Source organism: Sceloporus occidentalis, unplaced genomic scaffold (genome assembly GCF_023333645.1).
Source record: "Sceloporus occidentalis isolate IW3139 unplaced genomic scaffold, rSceOcc1.0.p SCAF_120, whole genome shotgun sequence".
Taxonomy (NCBI): Eukaryota; Metazoa; Chordata; class Lepidosauria; order Squamata; family Phrynosomatidae; genus Sceloporus; species Sceloporus occidentalis.
Genome location: NW_028317100.1, coordinates 2604900 through 2629348, shown reverse-complemented (window position 1 = coordinate 2629348; position 24449 = coordinate 2604900). Strand labels below are relative to the sequence as shown.

At 41.9% G+C, this 24449-nt stretch overlaps 1 protein-coding gene across 2 annotated transcripts; it reads right to left on the bottom strand.

Annotated features, from left to right (window-relative positions):
- Nucleotides 1-815: 815 nt before the first annotated feature.
- LOC149282276 (alpha-adducin-like) lies at nucleotides 816-24449 on the bottom strand. Of its 2 annotated transcripts, XM_089498395.1 has the most exons (16): nucleotides 24255-24449; nucleotides 23523-23685; nucleotides 23110-23261; nucleotides 22702-22782; nucleotides 22420-22569; nucleotides 21966-22109; nucleotides 21772-21870; nucleotides 21124-21297; nucleotides 15887-16231; nucleotides 13034-13135; nucleotides 12468-12557; nucleotides 12349-12366; nucleotides 10010-10102; nucleotides 7565-7721; nucleotides 5697-5786; nucleotides 816-1198 (listed from the first exon to the last, which is right to left on the bottom strand). In XM_089498395.1, the coding sequence occupies exons 1-16, from the start codon at nucleotides 24447-24449 to the stop codon at nucleotides 816-818; spliced, it is 2436 nt and encodes an 811-aa protein (XP_089354521.1). The 2 variants fall into 2 exon arrangements, with proteins under 2 accessions (XP_089354521.1, XP_089354520.1); XM_089498394.1 differs by lacking the exon at nucleotides 12349-12366.

Below are 24449 nucleotides of genomic sequence, written 5' to 3'. Positions count from 1 at the left end.
ATAATACACAATATTGTATGTTCAAAGTGAATACACCTTTAATTGTTGTAATGAGATGACAAAAAAAAAAAGAAATTGTGGATTATGCGCTTCCATTCCGTGTCGTTAAGGCGGCAGCACTTCCCCAACAAGAAAAAAAAAAACAAAACACGAGACGCATGGCAGCGAGCGATCATAACCAGCTCCAAGCCGTCTATGCCAGATGCAATTCAAAACGCGGATTTCACTTTCACATTAAAGCAGTTCTGAATTGCTGGAAGGAAGGGGGAGAGGGGATACTGTGCAAGCCTTTTGGGATCAACCGAGGTACAAATATACTAAAATACAGTTGCATTTCTTAATTACGGAAGCACAGGGCTCTGCGATCATCACATTCTCCCTGTAGCAAAGCAGGTAACTATTTACATGTAACACGGTAACACGTGTTAAGGGTGGGCAACACCAGCGTGTTTAGGTAGAGGCAGCGGTGACGTGACAATGCAAAATAAAAATTAAATATGTAGGCTATATTAAAGTAGAGTGGGATGTACATAAAATACAAAAACCAAATCGTGAATAGGATTATATTTCAGGAACATATACAAATGTAGTAATCTGTCGGAGCGGGTTGCTGCTGAACATATAGGTTAGCACCTTACGTGGAATTTCATTCCCCGGCTAAACCTTTAAACAATCGCGCTACAACTAGCAGGTTCAGCTACTGCGTTTTCTTGCATTCCGTTTATATCATGAAAAGACAAAAAAAATATGAATCGGGTACATTCTAGTGGTTAACAAACGGACTCTTAGAAACATGACAGTGTTCCAGGAGGTCATTACGATTCGCTCTTCTTTTTGTTCTTTTTCAGGAAGGAGGGAGTGCGGAATTTCTTTTTCTTTTTAGAGGGAGACTTCCCCGGAGACTCGTCGCTGCCGCCGTCGGCTTGCGCGCCGTCAGCCTGTGCGATTTCGTCAGGCGGCGGCGTGGTCGGCGACTCGGCACGCTCCGGTCGGGACTCTTGAACTTCTTGGTGAGCGGACTCTGCAGGAGCCTCGTCCAGTCCTCCGTCACAAGGAGTAACTACTTCTTTTGCATCTTCTTTTGACAAAGTTGGGAAGCCGAGCGACTCAGAAGGCTCGTCGGGGGTGAGGTCTGGAAGGGTTTGTTTGAAGGTAGCGGCGTCACTGTCATCTTTGTAAGTCTGTTCCTGTTGTGACTCTAGTGAATGAGTAAACACCAGTTAGTAAATAAAGCCCAAGTAAGACCCCTTAGGATGATCACTGAATATTATTATACACATTACACTAGGAACAGCTAGTTGGTATTTCAATATATCCAATGCTTTGCTTAAGCCTGAAATACATTGGCCTCCTATAGGAGGGACAGAAAATCTGGCTGCACGCAATATATATTCTTTGTAAAATATGGTTGCGGCATTTACATTTTTTATTTTTGTAAAAAAAACTTTAAACCTGGGAAAATAGGAGTGCAAGTGTATAATAAATTCAGTAAGAAAACAGCTCTAATTGTCTCAGAAAGGAAAGGACAGATGGCAAAAAGATCAAGATTACGGTTAAAAAGCTGTTAAGAACCCAGAGATTTGTCAGAAGCAAAAAAAGAAAAAATTACGTGAAACACAAAAAAAAGTTTAAATATTAGATGATCAATGTTAAAAAAAAAATAAAAAAAAATAAAATAAAGTCTAGGTTATGATATATTTCATCGAATGTAAATGAAAGCCGTAATGTGCTGCAAATATTTAGAATTTGATTTTAAAAAGCGTACAAGCTTTATTACAATTGTTTCTGCATCTATGGAAATGTAGTCCCTAACAATAAAAATATAGCACTGGCCTAGCCTATTCTACCTTGTAATGAAAATCCAAATGTTCTACTAACAAAAAAAGAAATAAATTAAAAAAAAAAAAATCCCTAAACGCAAGTTATATTTTCTGTACCATCAACAAAATTAAAAGTAATAGGGTATTCAAGAAAAGTTTTATCCTTTTTGATGTAAGATGCGTACAAATAGGTAAACACATTGCGTGCGTTGCCCATCGCTTTAGATGGAGCAAAGCATTAAAGCATTCACACTACAATTTTACGGAAAAGGCTGAATTCATGGCCAATAAAATATACGAGGGCTGCGTAATATGACGGCACCACATAATTATAGCTATTTCTCTATTACAGCTACGTGTTGGGGGGGGGGGGGGAACTGCATTAGCTAACTCTTTATACACGTACGCAGTAACTCGCTATGGGGCTATTTGCTAGCTATCCACATTTATTTATATACCACCGGTCATCATTCGCTACCATCTCTTACATCCACTCCAGCCGTCACACGCACTTCAATGTCCATTGTGTCCTTTTGGCAAATGCATTGGCGGTGGGGGGGGGGGATTCTGCAGGTTTCCCCCCCAGTTCCATGCGCCCCCCCCTCATCTATTTTCTGTGCCGGAGATGAGTTTGGTCAAACATAGCCAGACCGCTCCAGTGTCGGCAGTTTCCTAGAACTCCTCCGTAGTGCCCCAAAAATCCTTATAGACGCTTCCTATTTCCTAGGGGTTTACGGCAGATAATATCATGGAGTCGATTTAAGTGTATGCAGTGATTCCATTAAAATCAGCTGATATTTTGAATATTATGGCTGTATACGTTTGTGTAATAAAATGTTATATTTGTACATCCTGGTCTATCTTTGTGCCATATTCGCAGTTTATAGCTGGGAGGGGTCCCGACGCACAGAACACGTGCCGTCCGCTAGTCACCATGATTAAAAGTACATTTATATTTGTGGTGATTTTTCTAGCACAATGAATAGATTTGTTGTTACTCTAACCCTTCGGAGCGAACGAGAACCAGCTGATAAATCAAGAGCCGATGCCCAGAATAATAGGATGAACTTTATGCTGTTCAGATCTCATACGTCCATAAAACATTGTTCTACCCAGGGTTCGGCACCAACATTGCTCATGTCGGACATTTAGTGGTACGTGGTGGACAATCTAATGATGTTCTATTGACCTTCACAAACCTCGCCACGGACACTTTGCTTATCCGTAGTTCTAACCCCCCCCCCCCCCCAGACTGATGTTCAATGGAATAAGTAAAAGAGTCTATATTATATGTGTGTGTATATATATATATATATATATATATATATATATATATATATATATATATATATAAAAATGTGTAAACCTTGATCACAAAGACGTCCCATCTGCAACAGGGTGACATATCGCATGTTACATTTGTTTGTATGTCAAGCTTGAAACACGTGTCGCTATTTTATACGACTCTTCCAGTACAGAACATGCCCTTCCCATTAACAGAATGAGGAGATTAACACCCCATTTAAGCTTCCATCTGATGTTCTATAAAGAGTGTCAAGGCTTACTTTGTATCAGTTAATATAACCGAAAACCAAAAGGTGCGACAGAATGAAGCGAAGCACACCGGGATTTTGGGAGAGGGAAGCGGAGTAGAGTTGAGAGAATGAGATGATACTTACTATGGTAACAGGTACTCTTTAGCATATCCATCTCCTGTTTGTAATGCAGCCACAGGAAAAAAGCACAAGTAGAAAAAAAAAAAATCTAATGCATTCATTGAAGCCGCAGTGTTAAAAGTCAAATGAATGACTACAACCACTCAGGGTGATAGAGAAGGAATGTAGAAGTAAATGGTCGCAATGTAAAAGAGAAAACACAAAACATCACTAACAGCGTGGGAAGAGGGAGGATCAGGCAAACCAAGTGGGGACACCCTTTGCTTTCAGCGGAAATTTCAATACCCATCCAATTTTACTTACGCATACAGTTACATGTATCAAACTACGACCTCAACACAGAACGAGAATAATGTAGAAACTGGTTACGAAAACCACACGCTAAATGGATAATATATGACAAATTTAAGTAAATGTAAAATTGCGCATTACAGAAAAAATAATTCTAACCTCCCCTAAGCAGATTTAGGTTCCAAAACCTTTCAACTTTCAGTGCTTTGTGCCAGAATTGCCTACAACGTTTCAAAACCAAATTACACAACTGCAGCAGACAGACACTATAGCGGTAAATATTATGAGCTCTATATAGGGAGGTAAGTATTGTGTGTTCTATATAGGGGGTAAGTATTGTGTGTTCTATAAATGTGTTCTATATAGGAAGTAAGTATTGTGTGTTCTATAAATGTGTGTTCTATATAGGGGGTAAGTATTGTGTGTTCTATAAATACCGTATTTGCTCGATTATAAGACGACCCCCCCAAATCTGAATATTAATTTAGGGAAAAAAAAAATAAAAAAAAGAAAAAGCCTGAATATAAGACAACCCTATAGGAAAAAAGTTTTACCAGTAAATGTTAATTCATGTAAACTATTTTTTTAATAAAAGCTATGATTAAGAAAAATATTTTTTTGTTTTTATTTCCTTGTATTTTCCAACCTGTCCCCCGGTTACGCACATCTGCCCCCAGGCTTGCCACACCAATATGGCACTGTGGCCCATGATATGCCTTTTAACCCTCTATATGCCACTGTGCCCCATGATATGCCTTTTAACCCCCTATGTGCCACTCTGCCTCCAGAAATGCCTTATACCCCTATATGCCACTCTGGCATTTAGGGGGTTAAAAGGCATATTATGGGGCAGAGTGGCATATAGGGAGGTATAAGGCATTTCAGGAGGCAGAGTGGCGTTCAGGGGGTTAAAAGGCATTTCATAGAGCACTCTGCCTCCAGAAATGCCCTATGCCCCCATTTAACACTCCCCCCCCCCCCCCCCACTTACCGGTGCTTCCAATTTCCTGCTGTATACCAGACAGCAGTCTTCCTTACGCTGCAGCCGGAAGGAGGTGTGGCTAGCAGGGGGGGTTGTCTCCGTCCAACTCTGATCTCTGTCAGTCGGGGAAGGTCTGCGCGATGGACGCAGACAACCCCCGCTGCTAGCCACACCTCCATCCGGCTGCAGCGGAAGTTGTCTACGCGGATCGCGTGGACGTCAACCCGCTGCCCTGGTATACAGCAGGAAATTGGAAGCACCGGTAAGCGTGTGTGGGGAGTGTTAAATGGGGGGGGGGGGGGGGGGGGAACGGGACAGAAGGATCCAGGTCCCCTGCAGCAGGGGATCTGGATCTTAGTCTCATAGTCAGACCTCTATTTGAGGTCTGATTATAAGACGACCCCGATTAGAAGACGAGGGGTATTTTTCAGAGCATTTGCTCTGAAAAAAAACCTCGTCTTATAATCGAGCAAATACGGTATTATGTGTTCTATATAGGAGGTAAGTGTTGTGTGTTCTATATAGGGGGTAAGTATTGTGTGTTCTATAAATGTGTTCTATATAGAGGTAAGTATGTGTTCTTGCCTCTGCACTAGAGGTAGAGGGGCTTCCAGCAGCATAGGGAATAAACCAAATCAGGCCAGATACAAACGGTGCAATGTTTCCCCCAACAGGGATGTTCTAGGCTCAACTTTGATCTACATTATTTATTCTTAGAAGAGGCAGAAGACAAATCTTTACTATAGAATAAATGAAGGCATTGTTCCGAGCTATACAACTTTATATTCTCTCTCCAAACTTCACCCCCCCCCCCAGTTTTGTTGTTAAGAAACAGCTAATAAAAGATGGTCAGTGTGTTTCGATCTTGTAAATCCTGTTGACTCTCTCTCACAGATGTAAGACAGACAGACACACAGACACACATACCTTCTTCTGGTTTGACCGGTGTGCTGGGAGGCGTACGGGTTACAGCCTCGTCAATCAGAGGTTCTTTCTGTTCTGCAACTTCTGATTGATCTGTTGGGTTTGGAATGAAAAAAATCCCATTCAGAATTTGTCTTTTTTATAAGTCTTAAAAAGGGAAGCTGATATGTTGGCAAAACCAGACATGCACAAAAATTTGCCAGTTATCGCTATGCATAAAAGCAAGCAAAAAACGAATAGCAGATGCTCTGGTATACAATGTCCGCACACACAAAATAGAAGGAATTCGCTCATGTAAACGTCAATTAGACAAAAAGTGTAAGCGTGATACGACTCTCCTAGACGGATGCGTTGCTAACCTGCGGCCTTCAGACTGCTTTACATGCTAGCGCTTCATTTATAAAAAAGCAGCAACGGAACGCAGACAGCCGTTTTAAAGAGCATCGCTTGGAAATCGCTTGCTTTTACCATTATCCTGTCCCTAAGGTGGTGAAATTCTTTCCAAATTAACTTTGTGAAATGTTAGTTGTCCATATTTATGAGTTTTTTTTTTCCTTCCCTCGAGCAGATGAAATCTTTGATTTAAATGTCATTTAACTAGTAATTTACTCAGGATAACAAAACATTTCCCCAAGTACCAGATATTTGGTTGTTAATTGTTTAGTACTTTGAAAAGAAAAATCCAACACCACCAAGAAAGACAGATTTACAATTCAGTGCAGCCGCCCCGAGAGGGATCAAGATACTGAAAAGTGATCGAAGGCAGAAGATTTCCCAGAACCGGTTATAGAGATCTATGGAGTGACTTAATAGAGGTTTTGCGATGTTGGTCAGTACCTGGAGTATTGGTTACAAGATCAGAGCTGATGCTAAGGGCCCGAATAACAGCCGTATGAAACTCTTTATGCGGGGACTCTGATTTTTCGAGCTCTTCCGCACCGAGATGCACGATTTCTAGGTTTAAATCCGGTTTTGCAGGGAGCTTACAAAGCGACTGCCCGGGTTCCAAGAGAACCACTGGATTTTCATCGGCCTCTTTTGGCACGGCCTGACCATGAACACCGGCGCCTTGTTCATTTACTGAGTAAACGGATGCTTCTTGTGACTTTAGGCCTCGGGCCTCGGTTAATTTACCAGTGTCGATATTCTTCAGTATATCTAGGTAGGATGTTGCAAGGTAACAATGAAGAACAAGTAAGCTGGCGCAAAAGTACCAAAGCTTGCATGGAAGAATGTGACAGATTAACTCGATCACGTTATATAAAATACACTGTCGCCTTATGAATAGGAACAACAAAACGGGGAGAGATGTTGAAATATTTTAAATCTCTAAAGTTTTTTTTTTGTTTACAAAAACACTGTCCTAAAAATCACTGAGATCATACAGAATAGTGCAGTGTTGTATGAACGAGTATGCATGCGTGATTGAGTATATGAATGTTTGTGAATGAGTAAATGAATGAATGTTTGCTTGATAGCTTGGATGTGTAATGGGGAGGGGGCATGGATGTGAAATGGGGGGGGGCATGACACAGGGAGGGTGTAAGTGATGTGCAGACCCCATACTGCAGCATTTTATCCTGGTTGGCAGCAACAATACACAAGGGGGGGAGCTAGCTGGGGCCATTACATAAACCAATACTAAAGGGAGGGTCAGGAATAAATTCATATAGTGCTGGATGGGGGCAAAAACACAAAAGGGAGGGGTCAACGACAAAAGCAGTGTGGAATTTATTTTTATTTAAAGATGGGGGGGCAGCGGGAGTTATTTTCGGTTTTGGCCAAGCGCATCCTGAATTTTCAGTTTCGGACCAGATTTTTCATTTGGGTGCATCCCTAGTAACTAGATAAACATGATCATTGAAACAAACCTTCCGTATTCTTTTGCTTGCGCTCGACTTCTTGACGATATTCTTCCAGTTCCCGGTCTGTGAATTTGTTGAAGGGGTTAGGGCCGGTTGTACTGACAATCACCCTTGGTTGGTACTCTTTCTCAATAATGGCCTTTGAAGCCGTAATCAGTTCCCCCTGTCAAAAACAAACAGCTTTCGTGTAAGCAGATATACAAGTAAAAAAAAAACAGACCATGTCATACAATTAGACCAATTGACAATAAGAACATTACCCTTCTAACTGAATAAGAAATAAATGCTTCAAGTGTTTCCACATACAAGTTGGCCACAACATTATGATTTTTAGGGACCCAGCAGTGGAAGTTGGGGCTGGTGAATGAAGGGATTAGAATATGGCAGAAATAAGCAAAAGATCTACTAGTTAGATTACCATCTAGTTACTAGTACAGTGGATACAGGTCACAACAAAGATCCTTTGACCAAATAAGCTTTTGGAAGGTCTCAATTTAACCACCTAAGAGTCTGCTTAATAACTTGACATACATCAGCTTGTGATGATTTCCAGGTGATTTCCAAGTTTTGTGAGTCCTATATTCTAAGAGTAAATACCATAATTCATATGCATTTGAGAAATATTCTCAGGAAGGATAAGCGGAGGAAGATTTGTTGTTAGTGCCAGGTTTCCATGTTTTGGATCTCTACCTGCTTCCTCCGTATAACCCGCTAGTAGATTACAATATCAATCCTCCCCACTCGTAAAGCTCCTGGAAGCTGAAACCCGCCAACTGAATTACACCGGGATAAAGCATTGAGCCTTTGTACACATAATAGACCACGTTTTCACTCCGGTGGAACGCGCTCTACATAATATTACAAGCATCTCTGTTTATTTCTCTAGTCGTGCCCCCCACCCCCAAAGCATGTTACGTCACTGAAAATATCAGAACATAATAGTATGGCTGTGCGGAGGATATTCTGCCAACACAATGGCTCACTTTGATAAACAATTGAAATACCGGCCCTATTCGCACATCTCCATTCATAGTATTTGAAAGCATTCATTCACAGCTGACACTATGTGAAATATTATTATGAAAAGTAAATCTTAATGTGTCATAGGTGGGTTATTGTGCGGTTACCCCCACGCGTACAACAAAGTGAAGTAATAACGAGCATGTCTTGCGGTACATAATGAGGTGAGAACATCACTTTAAACGTGGAGTTATTGTATAGTTTTACCATCATATTATTCACGTGCAAATCCTGCTTAATAAAATGGTTAACCATTTCCTACAGAACATTAGGATACAGGGTCACTCGTCTGCAGTTCTCCCAGTTTTCAGTCCACACTGAAGGAATGGAGGTGGATTACCAATAGCCCTTATAAAACGCTTAAAGTGATCAAACCAATGTGTTAGAACCTAAACCCCAAAACCATATTAGTCTCTATTTGCCCGGTCGAGCTCTAACAGATACCCACCACAGGGCAGCACATTATAACCCGATACCAAATCTACCCAGAGTACCCAATCAGCTAACAGCAGCAAGCATGATACAAGTTTTATTATATAATATACATGCACATAAAACACACACAAAGTACATAATACTAGCAAACACAAACCCATAAAAACACAAAGCTATGAAATTGCTATTACTGGATCACATATTTAGTGCGTATCCTTGTCATTTAGAAGGACAAGAGAAGTAAATAGTGTGCCCATCACAACCTTTATACTTCACACTTTCCTCATACGGTCTAAATTATTACATGTCGCAAAAAAATCCTTTGTTCATTAAGGGACGGACGCAAAAGTACCAACACAACTTGAATCCCTGGAGCCAGGTAGCCGCACAACCTTCACTTTTATGAATTGTGTGTTAGCGCTCTCGTTAAAGGCTCCCATAAAAGCACAATGATTCTGGTCACCGGAATCCATACTGGAGAGATGGTTGGTTCCAATGGCCAGGCAGAAGCTTGCAACCATTTAAACTATCACTTTTTCCATCAGTAGGTGGCAGAGATAATGTAATAGCTCACATTCTTCCTCCTTGAAGTTGGTGCACTACCTGATGCTAAGCAGCATATAAAGCGACATATCACTCAATAGAAGCTTATGGAACTGGCAGTGCATACAGATATAAAATCGTTTCAATAAATTTAGGCTTTTTAAATGGTAAAAATATATGCATCTTAAAAAGCAGCAGTGGCAGAATCGATGTTATGACGGTTTAGCATCCCATGGTGTTTAATACATTCAGCGTTTATTAATCCAGATTTAAAAGTATCTGTCATTGAGGCTTTTATGGTCTGTCAGTAAACGGGGTCTTACCCCAGGGACAGGGCACATTCACACAGAGGTTATTTCTCATCCACTATGCCACAGACCTACGGAGGACCGGCACACGCGTCACTGCTGCTTTTTGTTTTTCATTTTAAAGTATTGACAGGGTAGTATATACCTTTCTAACTGAGAGGGGCTTAGCTGGACTAAAGGCATGCTCTGAGAATTCGAACCCTTCAATAGTTTCCGAACAGTCTGAAAGAGGTGCATCCTGCAACAGTAAATGGAGTAAACACAGCAAACCAGGTTATCGGCATGCAAACGGCTACACGTGGCAGCGAGGGGGTGAGAGACATGCGCACAGACAGCAAACGGGGACAATGGACACAAAAGGCAGACATGACCTGCTTGTGGCACACAGGTTACTGACCGGTACTGGCCAAACACCAGAACCACCACAAAGAAGGCCATCACATCCCAACAATGAACAGTGGTGTTTGTGCTCAACTCATCTATATTAAGCCATTACTACAGTCATTTAGGCATGACTAATGATTATATGATACACTAGGTGACCAACAGCGGTTAAACCCTTAACACACACATATGTAGAAAGAGCAATGTTCCCTCTAAGCTGTGCGCAGGCGTACACACAAAGCAAAGGAAATGTATGTGCGCACAGGTGGTTAGCAGGGCCGAACTGGCCTAGTGCGATACTGGTAGGCCGCCTCCCCTTGGGCCGGTCTTGATGCAGGCCATCCAATTACAAGCATGGCTGCGGCGGCCAATGCAGTTTTGGGCCAACTGAAGCACATGTCTCCTCTCATTGAGTGTCTGCCAGTCAGTGCCACACACAACATGGCGGCATATCCAGCACGGAACTGACTGTCGGAGTGCAGAGAAAGACCACACCGCAGACTACCAAAGGACAGGGAGATGAGCGAGAAATATGATGGTAAGAAGGGAGCATGCTAAGGGAAGGGTATGATGGGGTAATAATACTGGGTTTGTAAGGAGATGAGCAAGAAGAGGACTGTGATGCAATATGTTGTGATGATGGTGGCGGATGGAAATTTTAGTGTGGAGAATGATTGCGGTGGGGGCTGTGAATTAATTATGATGATGGTCATGGGAAGGTCTACACTTCCATATGTAACTTCATAGCTTGCATTTATATTTGTATTATAGTAAAGAATGCCAGTACAGTTTTAGAAGCCATGGGAGAAAGGTTGCAACAAATTTGAGAAATAAATGTGGACAGCAATACACAATTAGAGGGAACATTGACCTAAACCACTCCTGAAGTAAACGGCTATCATAAACGGCATTGGTTTTAAATCCAATATATCAAGCTTTTCCTTTACGAGCAAATCACCAATATATTTCAATCACACACGAATAATGTTTTGACAAGCTGTTTAATACCCTCAGTCTCAAATGAACCATTATGTTAATATTCTATGAGGATGTATTAGGGGTGCACCAACGGTTATACAGGAATTTTAAGAGAAGAGGTGAGCTTTCGGTATCCCATATTTTGGAATGGTGAGGTATATCATAAAAAGCAGCTCGGATTACCAGCTTTTTGGCAAAAAGAAAGCAACAAGGCACACTGAATATACGTGAAGGTAATTTGCACCTTTTTTTCTCTAACACTATTACTATATATATTTTTTTTTTTAAATAAATACATTATGGGTACAGAGGTGTGGAAGGACTACAAAACAAACAAATGAACTGAATACCTGCTACATTTAACATTGAGAAGTCTAGAGTGCGGCCAACAAACTCTGAAGCACATTCTACTAATATAACTCCATGTACAACCATCACAGAGAGAAGGGAAAAAAACCTCCGCCATAAAGCCTCAATTCTCATTATGGTATTTTGCCTTCTTTAACAATGACCAGCCCTGTTCTAGTTACAGAAGGAATATAAACATGAGATAAAGGTGTAGTCCCAATTAGACATTGTAGTTGTTTCTTTTAAGATTTTGCAGTGGGCTTGGTTTTGAATAAGTCAAATCATCTGAGGCTAATTGTCGACAGCTCCCATCTTTAAGAAATTTTGATATCAATGACCCATGACTAAATGGGACTGCACCTTTAGCAGATGATGAAATAAGCTGAAAGAGCTTGATGCCTGCAGGAAGCAGTTGGTTAACCTGGTTTACCATGGCAATTAAAAAATGAGGGATACCTTTTTGTTTCACCATTCAGAACAATGGATCTCAAACACAAAGCCATCAAAAATTGCTTGGCTACAAGGATGCCCCAGCTTGAACAAGATCTCAAGCCTCTATTGTATTGGAGTTTGAAAACCATGGATATTGAATGGCCAAGTACCGAAGTTCAGAACCTCAGAAGTTCTCCATCAGTAAGGAAGGAAGCAATGCCATGCATGGCATCCAGCAATGGAGCTAAAGCATCGGTCACTCGCATGCTACACACGGAAGCCTCTTATATCTATCATTCTATCCTGGGCAAATGTGCAGCAGAAGCCACCTGTAACACTTACCTTGTACATAGATAATTTCTGTTGATTAAAGAATAATGTTAGTGAAACGTAGGGTGGGAAAAAGAACTAAACAAAAAAACAGGATCTTCTTGTTTTTCCTAAAAACGTAGAACACTGACCTGCACAGAGCTCCTTTCCACCATCCCTCCACACAGCACCTGCGACTGAGGACCGGCTGTTTTAATATCCTGTAGATTCTGCTCTCTTATCTGCAATGCAACCATTCATTTATTACACGGTGCAAGCGGCCATAACAGACGGCAATCTCCATATTGCACAACATATGATTGCAGTGTCACGGAGCTGGATTTTTACTAGTCTTACACAGCAGACTTAAATACACATAAAATTTCACTTATTGTGATTGTGTTTGTTTACCGTGTTTCACAAAGCCAGAAGAAACACTAACAGCAATGCGAATTTACAGAACGCATCACAATTTCTACATCATGGATTTTTTACATTTTATTAAAAAGCAAAACCCTCAACAGATCTTAAATTAGGAGAAGCACATCTCACCGTTAAACAATATAATAAATTAGTTTTAATAAGTGTTTCATTAGAGAATGAAACACTTGTGTCGGGTCTACTATACAGTTTTACCATCATACTCCACTGGCTATAGTGCCAGAATGTGACCTTCTTGACCCGCACAGATTATACATTGCGAGTGAAACGCACACACCTTGTTCCTCATTTCTTGGACTTCCTTTGGGTCTGTGTTCAGCGGGACAAACAGGCTGGGGACAGCGGAGCCGGCACTTCTAAGTCCATCCTCTTTAGTCCACTGCAAAAAATCAAGAACAGTAAATTGGTGAGTTTTGAATCGCCTTTTATTAAACCTGAATATATATATCAAGTACAAATCATGCATTTCACTAATATATAGGGAAATGAACCAATGAACTCTCTGCAGTTGTATTGTCTCATGGCATGCTGTACACGTAGGATCTTCAGAACACAGATGGAATTTACATATCATTTACTCAGTTTATAATATTTTTGGTGCAGATTCCCGAATTATGGTTCCTGCTTATGATTCCCACCATGAGGCAATTTGCTCCCTCTAGAACTATATTCATTTCACCCCCCCCCCTTGGATATTAGCAAATAACTGCAGAATCTTAATTCTGGGAACCTAGCAGCATAGGCGAAGGAATGAGGTTATAGAAGAGACGAGACCTTAGAGTCTTCACTCCCCCTACTTCTCTAATGATATTACAAACATTGAAATGCCTCCCCTTGCCAATGCAGACAATCATTGATTCACTCCTCCTATGTTAGAAATTAAAAATAAATATATATATAGCAAATTGTAAAGCATAAGATGAAGGGATGGCAGAAGGCAATAGAAAGTCACTCATTGGTATTTCCACCCTTTTGCGTCGATGGGGCAACTTGCATTACGAGAGCCCCTTTGGCACAAAAGGGTATATAATATGTTTAAGTGAGCGCACATCACCAAAAGTTCTGCATAAATTTAAAATAAAAAGCTGCAAAAACAGCATGGATACTCTGTTCCACAGAAAAACAGCCATATCAGAGCAACTGAAAAGCAAAAACAAAGCCAATTTACAGGTCTGTTTAGTCATATTTTTTTTTTTTTTAAATACAACCAAAGATAATAAAAAGAAAAAAAATTTCTGAAAAGACAAGCAAAAGCAGAACATGGCAAGAAAAGGGATTTATACAATCAGCGCACATTGTAACATGTGACAACTATGCATAAGTCTTTTCTTTCTTTTAACCCCACCATGGAGGGTCACAGGAGGCCCCCCCCCCACCGGAGCACACATTGCCTCTGGGAGTACATACAGTTCGGCAACTGATGTAAAGAATTAAAGCACAAGGAAAAGAGGAGGAAAAAAGACAGTTAAGAGGGGGAAAATAAAGATGAATTATGGAGGCAGAGTATACTCACTTCAAGTCTTCACAAATAACTATCGCACCCTAATTTTGTGTTTGTGTGAAAAGACAAACACAAAAATGAAATCACATTTATTATGGAGAAGAAATCGTGTGAGGTCTTACATACACCCTGCATCGAGGGCTGGCTTCGCGTCTCCCGCGTTCGTGGCACAAAGCCCCCACTAGCCGTACGGGGAATGAACAGATACCCCCTTGGTGGTGTTGGCAGACCCGCACAAGGGAAGTAATTCGTTACAGAATACTGAACCAGTCATTATTTTTTCCATTTGGCACATTGCAATCGCATGCAGAAACCTGACCTTGGTTGCAGATTTTATCAGAATAACACAGGAAAAACATAATTTAATAAAATTCACCTGTGAAAGGCAGACATGAAAAAGGTCATTATTTTATTATGCAAGTCTAAAACCTGATAATTGCCTTGAATAAATATAGACTTGCATCTTATTAGATGTAACATCCAAAAAAATCCCCATGCTTAGCGAGAAAGGAAAAGAATTACCAAGAAGGCGGCTAAATAAAAAGCATTATTTTTCTTCTGGTCTATTTTCCCAATAATTGGTATCTTTCCATGTGCTCCAAATTATTGCGCCTACAAAAGCCAGCAGTTCTCCCAAGTAGCCCACAGGGGTGTAATGACGTTACCGGCTCGCTATAAGAACAGAAGACATCTCCGCTAAATGTTTTGTTTTCAGTAGGGCGCTTTTTAGCCAAAGAGAATTTGTTACTAATTACACGGAAAGGGGAATTACGGGATATTGACAGACTCATTTCTACCGCTGTAAGCCAGTTAGAAACACGGTTTGTGTAGCTTTATAAACAATATTTACAGGCTGTGTTTTAAGGCATTTTACCAGTTCATAAAGGAACAAACTGTATACATATATAGGGTCAGAGAAATCTATAGGAGCCATGTTCATTAAAAAATAAATAAAATAACCAAAGGGTGCAGCCATATAGAGTACAAAAGTACCACAGAAAGTTTGATGCCAGTCGTAAAACTTGTCTAATAAGTTTTGTCCAGTCCTGCAATCAAAGATAATACTAGTTTGCTACGGGATCCCTGTCTTTAACACAGAGCAAACACAAAAGCGGTATCTGTCGGGGAGTGTGAGCCGAGAGCCACACATTGGTCATGGCGCACCCAGATCGTAGTGTCGTTCTGTTATATGCTGGTTACGGCCATCTACCGGCATGCAACAAGTCATGCAGGAGGCAGCTGGCTTTATCCGCTTGAAGGCTTTGGGAAATCCATCTACGCGGAGCAGAAGTAAAGAAAAGCTAAACCAGGTTAAACTATTAGCGAAGCAAACTGCTTAAGAGGTTAACTGCTAAGAGAGACATTGGTGGTTAGATTTACAGATTAACATGCTGTTAGAGAGACAACGATCTACATTTTGTTCTGCATGCCATCTTTGACAGGACAGTCTTAAGCAGTTCCAAACAGAGCGCAAGAAGTGGATTGTAAGACTTTGTTATGCGCAGAAGTTTAAGCGACGTGAAATCAGCAAAGGCTATAAGAGGAGAGTTAGAGTATTCCCAAAGCCTCCAGGCTCCAGCCGCCTCGGAATGCTCTACATCAACTATGAACAGTAAGGTAGGCACAGACCAAGCAGTTGGTAATACAGCTTGGCACGCAGACACCGGACGAGAGAGACTGCAGCAAGGGTTTCACGTGATCGTGTGTAATGTTCGTCCACACCTTAGTCTTCGACTTGGGGCTGCCACCATTCTGCCCGTCTTCGGAGGCATCGTCGGCTTTACCAGAGTTCAGCCACTTTGTCTTCTCGCGCTGCTGTTTCTGAAAGCTGTGTCTGAGAGGGGAACACGTGCCCGAGTCACCATCATTGCCAAAGGAGTACCCAGTGACGCTTGCAGGGATTTCTACGTCACTGAATTTTTTTACTTTGTCTCGCAGGGCTGGACACCGGTATGGGTAGCCAGTTCTATAACCCTAAGAAAAGGAAAAAAAAAAAAAATTCAGTGTAAAAATACAGTTGAGTGCAACTTAAAATAAACCCCCCCCCCTCCCAAATTATACTGAAGCACTTGTATATGAAAAAAAATATATACGATACTTAAACATCAAGTACGCAAAACACACCAATGCAGCAGATATGTATATTTTGAGTTACGGACTTGCATTAGGGAGAAAGCCCCTACAAGCCATCTGTGTGCATCTAGATTGTTAGCAGGGCCCTCCTCACCCATTTCTGCAAGTCAAGTAATTTAAACATGCATGGGACAGGCATACGGCTGTTCTTAAATTAAGACAAGACCAAGGTCCGATTAAAAAGAGTCCGTACAAGGAGTGATGATTTGGGCTTGTTTTGCAGCCGCAGGACCTGGTAACCTTGCAGTCATTAAGTCTACCATGACCACCTCTGTATACCAAAGTATTCTAGAGTCAAATGTGAGGCCATCTGTCAGACAGCTAAAGCTTGGCTGATATTGGGTCACGCAACAGGACAATGATCCCCAGCACCCGATTGAAACCCTGCGGCAGGACTTTAAGAGAGCTGTGCGTAAACAAACGCCTTCAAACCTCACTGAACGGCAAAAGATGCAAAGAAGAGCAAGACAAAATTCCTCCACAACGATGTTAGAGACATACAGAAAATTATTATTTCCAAGTTATTACTGCTAAAAGTGGTTCTAGAAGATGTTGAATCACAAGGTGTAATTTTTCACACATGGCTTCTTGGCTTTATTTTTGTTGGATAAATCATGACATGGTGTAATAGGTCATGTGTTGTATTTAGGTAATTTTTAGATGAGCCAAGGAACAGATTGTTATTATTATGCCCCGATATGTAAAAGCATAGAATTCAACAAGGGTGCACTTTTTTCACACAACTGTAGCTTTAAGACCAAAACAATAAGCACCTATTTTAAAATGATAAATTACTCTTGGTTTCATAGATAGGGCTCATGGATGCAGTTTTCTTACTTAACATTCTTATCCCTCATTGTGTGTTAATCAGTGGCGACTCTAGAAGCAATATATAGGGGGGCACACAAGATACCACAGTCAAACTGGGGGGGCATTCATAATTTCCAAAAGTAATGTGCTATGGAATTATACTTTTGTTATTGGGCTAAACTAATACTTGATCATTCAACATGGGAAGCCTGAAGCCACAATTGAGTGCGACTAATCCTTGAAATAAATATAACTAGGGCTGCAACTAACGATTATTTTAATAATCGATTAGTTGGCCGATTATTTTTTCGATTAATCGGATAAAAAAAACAATATGCAAATTTTTAGTTTATTTAAAATAATTTAATGAACTGGATGTTAAAAAACAACTTAAAATTTACATTAACATTCTTATTTTGTTATGATGTAATAAAAAAACAATATTTTCAAAGTACAAAAACCCAAACACAATATTTATGAAACAAAATAACCCCAAACATTCTGAAAAGAGGTGGACTATTACTGTTCAAGAAACTTTGCCCCAGCCCTGGCACTTTGCACCCAGCCCTGGCACTTTGCACCCAGCACTGTGCCCCTGCACCCAGTCTCCAACTCTGCCCTGCACCCAGCCCTTCCCCCACATTCTGCCCTGCCCCCACACTCACACCCTGCCCCCACTCTGCCCTGCACCCACACCCCCACCCTGCCCTGCACCCAGTCTCCTGCCCTGCCCCCACACACACCCTGCCCTGCATCCCCACCCCCACTCTGCCCTGCACTCAGTCTCCTACCCTGGCCTGGCCTGCCCCCCCACCCTGCCCTGCATCCCCTGAAACCCCACCCCCACGAACCGCTCTGTGCGAACGGAGCCACTTGCACAGAGCGATTCGCACAGACATGAAGAATACTTACCTCCGGAACGCGTCACATCCGTCACGCAGTGCAGAGCGTGTAGCGGAAGCAGGGAACGCTCGCGGAGGTAAGTAAAAGGAGCCAACAACGAATCGATCACTCGATTAATCGATAACGAAAATCGTCGACAACGATTTCCGTTATCGATTATTATCGATTCGTTGTTTCAGCCCTAATTATAACACAATAAATAACTTTTCCACTAAATGATTTCAGGGCCTTGGACGTTTTGTCCCCTGAAGTCACTACAACTTCAGGAGGGCATTTTATCTCTGGATAAATATAAATTAAATAATTCCTACTGTAAGTTAAGTGCCAGGAAACAGATGACCAAACACACACACCAATACAGGCTCTGTCACACCGACACCCAGACACAGACACAGACACACACCCCAGGACAGGCTCTGCCACACCAACACCCAAACACACACACACACCCTAGGACAGGCTCTGCCACACCAACACCCAAACACACACACCCTAGGATAGGCTCTGCCACACCAACACCCAAACACACACCAGGACAAGCTCTGCCACACCAACACCTGTACACACACACCCGAGGACAGGCTCTGCTACACCCTTGTGTATTGATGCCCCTGCTGCCCATATATATTATTAGCCCCAGTTGCCGATAGCAGGTATAGATCAACACATTAACACACAAACCAAGCTTTGCATGTATAGATCAACTGAAATTTACTTGTGATCTCAGCACTGAAGGTATATATCAAACAGAATCAGACATACAAATCCTGTATTTGCAGGTATACAATAGTATATGAAACGTAGCACTGCAGGTATAGATCAAATAAATACATGAAAACAGCATTGCAGGTATTAATCAACTGAATAAGATACAAACACTGTATTTGCAGGTATACATAAATGTATGGAAATATATAGATATGGATCTACTGAATAACGCAAAAACCCAGCGTTGCAGGTATAGATCAATTGGAATTCACATAAAAACACGTCATTAAAAGGTATATTTAAAACCCCCTAAATTACAGGCATAGATCACAGGTTGCACACCCCAAAGTCAGCCCTGGCGTCCACACTGCCCACACAGCAATAACACTCCTATCATACCCAGGCAACCAGTAAATGCTGGTACCTAGGCATGATGGGACTGTGCTTGCTGTGATTGCCGTTAGCAATCACACTCCTATCATGCCAAGTCAGCCAGTACATGCTGGTACAGGGTGGCTGTAAGTGATGTGTAGACCCCATACTGCTGGCAGCATCAATACACAAGGGGGGCAGCTAGTTAGGTTTCAGCATGTACTGGCTGACCTGGCATGATAGGAGTGATTGCTAACAGCAATCAAAGTCCCATCATGCCTAGGTTCCAGCACTTACACATCCAACCAATAAATGCTGGAACCTAGGCATGATGGGACTGTGATTGCTGTTAGCATTCACACTCCTATCATGCCAAGTCAGCCAGTCAGTTGCCCTGGCTGCCGATCTTATGTGGGCCGCACCTCGAGGTCTCGCGGGCCGCATTTGGCCCGCATGTTGGATGCCCCTGCCTTATTTCTTTCTACCCCCCCTCCCTACTCACTATCTACCCTCCCCCTTTGTAGTTCTCTCACCTTTAGGTCCAGCGACGGGAGCACGAGGCTGCAGTCTTCCTTCTCTGCTGCGGTGGCCGCTGCTTCACTGCTGAGCGCCGAAATAGGACGTCATAATTCAGCGCTCAGCATGAAATGCCGGCACCGCGACAGAGAGAGAGGCCTCATGGAGGAGAATGGGGGGCGCCGAGCGGTTGCTAGGCACCCCTCTCCCTCCTCCGCATTAAAAATATAAATTAAAAAAAAGACGGGATTTAAAGTCGCATTGCGACTATTCCAAATTTGGCAGGGGGGCAAGGATTAACCTAGGGGGGGCAATTGCCCCCCTGTAGCGACGCCCCTGGTGTTAATTAATGGCAGACTGCACTGTGGTAAACAGAACGCCCCGGTGACTTAATCCCTGGGGGGGGGGATAACTGACTAAAAGATATATGGGGGGGGGGGGGGATCTTGCCATAATAAAATCCGCTTCCCCTTTGCAACCTCTGTATTATAAGTGTCATTAGCTGCTCCACGCAGTGCCCTTTGAGATCATTAATTTAGCAGGGTTTTAGGGGTTAAGGAGAGGGAAAGTGTTCAGAGGGCCTGCCTAACTAAAACTAACATTTTGTTACAAGCCAGCTGTTGTGTGTAAGGTCCATTAGTACTAGTAAATGCAAGATTGGTTAAAGGGGCACTTCAGTACTTTAACGCATATGATAACCAAATAAGTCCCTTTAAACTTTCGTAGTGCCCTCCTTGCAAACGATTAGGGGGTTCTGCAGAGTATAAATAAATTGCTTAGTGGGCTGCCCAAGCCCCTGGAGTGTCCCTTTAATCATGCAAAACTAGGCAGCCTTCATATCTGCTCAAAGACACAAAGTGAAATCGCTACAACAATGTAGCAATATATTTACATTTCCCATTATACATACATACACAGTCCCTTAATGCAATCATTACCAAGTATTCCGCTATCGCCCGTCAAGCTATAACTCCCATTATTCTCAGCCACTTTAAGAGCCTACGGATTGCAGCCAAATGGTTGTCAATCCCCCAGCTGCAGCGTACTGCGGAAGAAAGCTGCAGTGCAGAAGGATCATTTCACTTACTCTTGTAACATTAGTATCATGACAGACTACTATTGCTGCTTATGTGAAAACGAGGGTCTTCTGTAGGCAACCTAATGTTACTTGGTGCCCAACGCTGGAGGCACCATGTTCACAATTTACAGTACAAGTGTACATATAAATAATGTGAACAAAAATAGCAATACCAGCTATAAACACAGACAGCAAACTGAATATTAAGCAGTTGAGTGAATTAATAGTTTTGTGGAAACATTCCCGAGTATGCAATAAGCCATGCAGTTTAATGGCTCGTCACTTTTTCCCTGATACTTTAAAGCATTTTTCAGATGCGTACATTCTTACAGGAGGTAGTACTTACCAGGTTATCCAACATGCGCATAAGGGCTTCAAACTCCTGCTCCCCAACAAGCCACTTTGGGTGTGATCCGCTGCCATCCCCAGCTGGTGACTCGGGTGAACGAGACCTTTTATATTTCCCTGGATCTAGCAGTACCAGGTTGTCTGGTCCTCCAGCACTGGCAAGGGTGCGTACCTGAGACAACATAAAATAGAAGACACTAAGCATTTTCCTGAGCTAGACTTGCATGGATGGGGGGCTTAGATCCCACCTAACTCAGCAATGCCGACCGGCTCTCCGTGAGTTTCAGAAACCATTGGGTCTTTATACATTTACAAAACCTGGGCGAAACGTACACATAATGCTTTGGGAAGGCTACGATTTTATAGAGGGACTGGAAGGTAAAATTAAACTATTCACCGGCCGCATCGATACAGATTTCGTAAAGGTGTAAACATGTCGTCTAATAAAGGGGTAGCATACAGTAAATACATCTTTCAACGCTATGTAAGCCATAGAATGACATTTCAAGAACTCTACCTGTAACGCAGGTAAGATTTAGCATCACCAAAAAGCATCACTACTTGATATTAAAGCAAGAAAATGCAATACTATGACGCCTAGAAAATTAGAATGAAATAGAGTCAACAAGCTTCCACACACGATTACCTGGATCTCACAGGCTGACATAAGATTATGCATATAATAAAAAGCCTCTTCAACTGTTTCTCCCATGGTTACCAAGCCATGATTTCTAAGAATAAGCACCTGAAACACAAAAAGAGGGGGTGTAGAAAACCAAAATGATTGCTTTTAAAGAAAGAGAAAGAAAAAAAAAAAAGTACTAACATAAATTCACTTACTTTACTTTTAGGCCCCAAATTTTTCTGAATTAGAACTTTTTCTTCTTCATCCACCAGTATGCCATGGTAGTCATGATAGGCCACTTCTCCCAGGGACAGGGCTTCTGGTGACAGAGGCAGTAAGCCGCATTTCATAGCAGAGACCTGAGTAATAAATACACGCATTCTATTATCAAAACACTACATACAAGCAGATTCTTAATTATCTACTAAAGATTCCATAAGCAGGACAAGCCATGGGATATAAACGACTTGGTGATCTAGCAGTCTGATGCCACAGAGGTAACGTCATCTTTAATAACAAGGGACCAAAGTGTTAACCATTTTGAATCCCATAATGCAGCCGTACGTCAGAGAACCGGTTGGCGCTCAAAAGGCGATAACTCAAACTGCCTTTATTACTTTCTTTTCATGGTCAATGAACACTGAAGTTTGCTACACAGGTTATACTCACCGCGGCCCCAGCAGGGGTGTGTATATGAACAATACATTTCACATCAGGACGTGCCGCGTATATCGCAGAATGTAACGTAAATCCAGCTTTATTTACGCCCAGGTTCGTGCTGCCGCGATCAATCATCTCGCCTTGGAGATTGATTTTAACCTAGAAAAATAGCGTAATAGTAACAAATGGGAGTTAATTCTCATCCATAGACACCCAAACAAGAAAACAACAAGTTATTTGATGCAAGGCAAGCAGTAGAAACTATTCTTTTAAAAAAAAAATGCCACTTACCAAACTAGATGCTGTAACTTCACTGTAAAGGAGTCCGAAAGGAACGATCAGGAAGTGCTCTTGCTCGGAACTCACTCTGACCTACGTGCGCCAGAAGAACATTTACCGTTAGCAAACAGGGACTTAAGATGTGTGGGACAGGGATATAAAGCTATCCTGAATCTAGGGCAAGAACAAGCACTAAATGGGTTTACAAACAGGGGGCTTTTTCTCAAGGGACTGATGCAAAACCCAAGCACGCTGACCACGCAGCGCACCCACACAGCCACTGTACACTGACACACACCACTCTCCAAATGACTCAAACACCACACTCTTTGTAAACGTTCGCAAAATACCTAAAAACTAAAACAAATGTGTAGTCACACAACCAACTGCAGAGGTTTGCATATATAGCACGGTACTTACTGTAATGTGATTATAGATCAACTGGGACCACCCAAACAGGTCCGCCAAACGGTAAAAAGCCGCTAATTTACAGCGCAGTAATTTTTCCCCTTTTTCATAAGCAATGGAGTCTGATCCTCGGAGGTCATTCACAGGAGTGACCATTCCAAGGCCTAGTATAAAAATAGATTAGATGGAGATTATTATTTGCTGGCGTGTATATAGCACCATCACATTCTGCAGCGCTGTACACAACGAGTATACAGGACATAAGTAGTGTATGACAAAACAATTTGGACATATGGAAACTGTAAGGAGGCCTCTGTTCAAATAACTTTACAATTAGGAAGCAAACAACCGGAAAACAAAGTAGATGTCAGACTCTACAGAACTTGTTTATTCTCTGCGGAAACGGACAACACATCTGTACTTACTTAGGTTTAATGCTGCCATTCCCCCTTGAGGAGCTGATGGATAAACACTTGGTACGCTCGTTGTCATGAAATCTGCTATTTGCTGTAAAGCTAACAGGCCGGTAGGATTCTTGCCTTTCTTAAGTTGGTCCTGAATCATGGACTCCAGTTCATCGCAAAACGCCTATGGAATAACGAGCATAGAAATAAGTCATAACGCCTGTTTGCACACATACATAAAAAACAGTGAATATGTCAATCATCGATAGTGTGGGCAGGAGGTGTAAAACATGTCTCCTTTTCTACAAGTAGTTGGAGGCAACATACATTTTACAAGTTACATTAGTTAATGCCTCATACACACTACCTATATTCAAGGGTTACGACAAGACAAGAATTGACAGACTACAATGTGGTATGCAATGTGTTATATTTCCTGCATTATTTCTGCCGCTGTGAGTGCCCTGTGTTCGGCGATGCTGGCCCACTGCGTTGGGCTTTATTTATGCCTGTGCTCTGTGGACTTGTGGACCCCTCTCCCCCTCCCTTTTTTCTTTTGTCTTCCCTTCCCACTCATCTCCTGTTCTGTTGTTCTGATAAAACAATAAACATATATTTACAAAAAAAAAAAAAAAGAATTGACAGACTAAGACAAACCGATAAATTAGGATGGTTATTAAAAGGAAAAAAAAAAGCAGGCTGCTAGTTTTGTTAAATAAGGGGGGCTACAATGGTAAAAACTGGGGCACTTACTGGGCTTTGGAGTATCATGGACACCCTTTTCTTTTGCTCCATCATGTTGAAGTCTTGGCGAAGGTCTGGCGCCATATTTCTCTCTCGCAGATACTCTGGGTTATTTTCATCTACTCGGTCGAAATACTTCTCTTTGTGAGGAGCGTTTGTTGGGGGGGGTGAAGTCACCACCCCTGCACTCGAGTCACCATTCAT

Coding starts and splice junctions, on each gene's coding strand:
- LOC149282276 (XM_089498395.1), bottom strand. CDS start 24,449: ATGAATGGTGACTCGAGTGCAGGGGTGGTGACTTCACCCCCCCCAACA. Junction 13,136..15,886: donor GCTGTATTACCAACTGCTTG/GTCTGTGCCTAC, acceptor GATTTTTTGCAG/TGGACTAAAGAGGATGGACT. Junction 5,787..7,564: donor CAAGCAAAAGAATACGGAAG/GTTTGTTTCAAT, acceptor CAAACCCAACAG/ATCAATCAGAAGTTGCAGAA.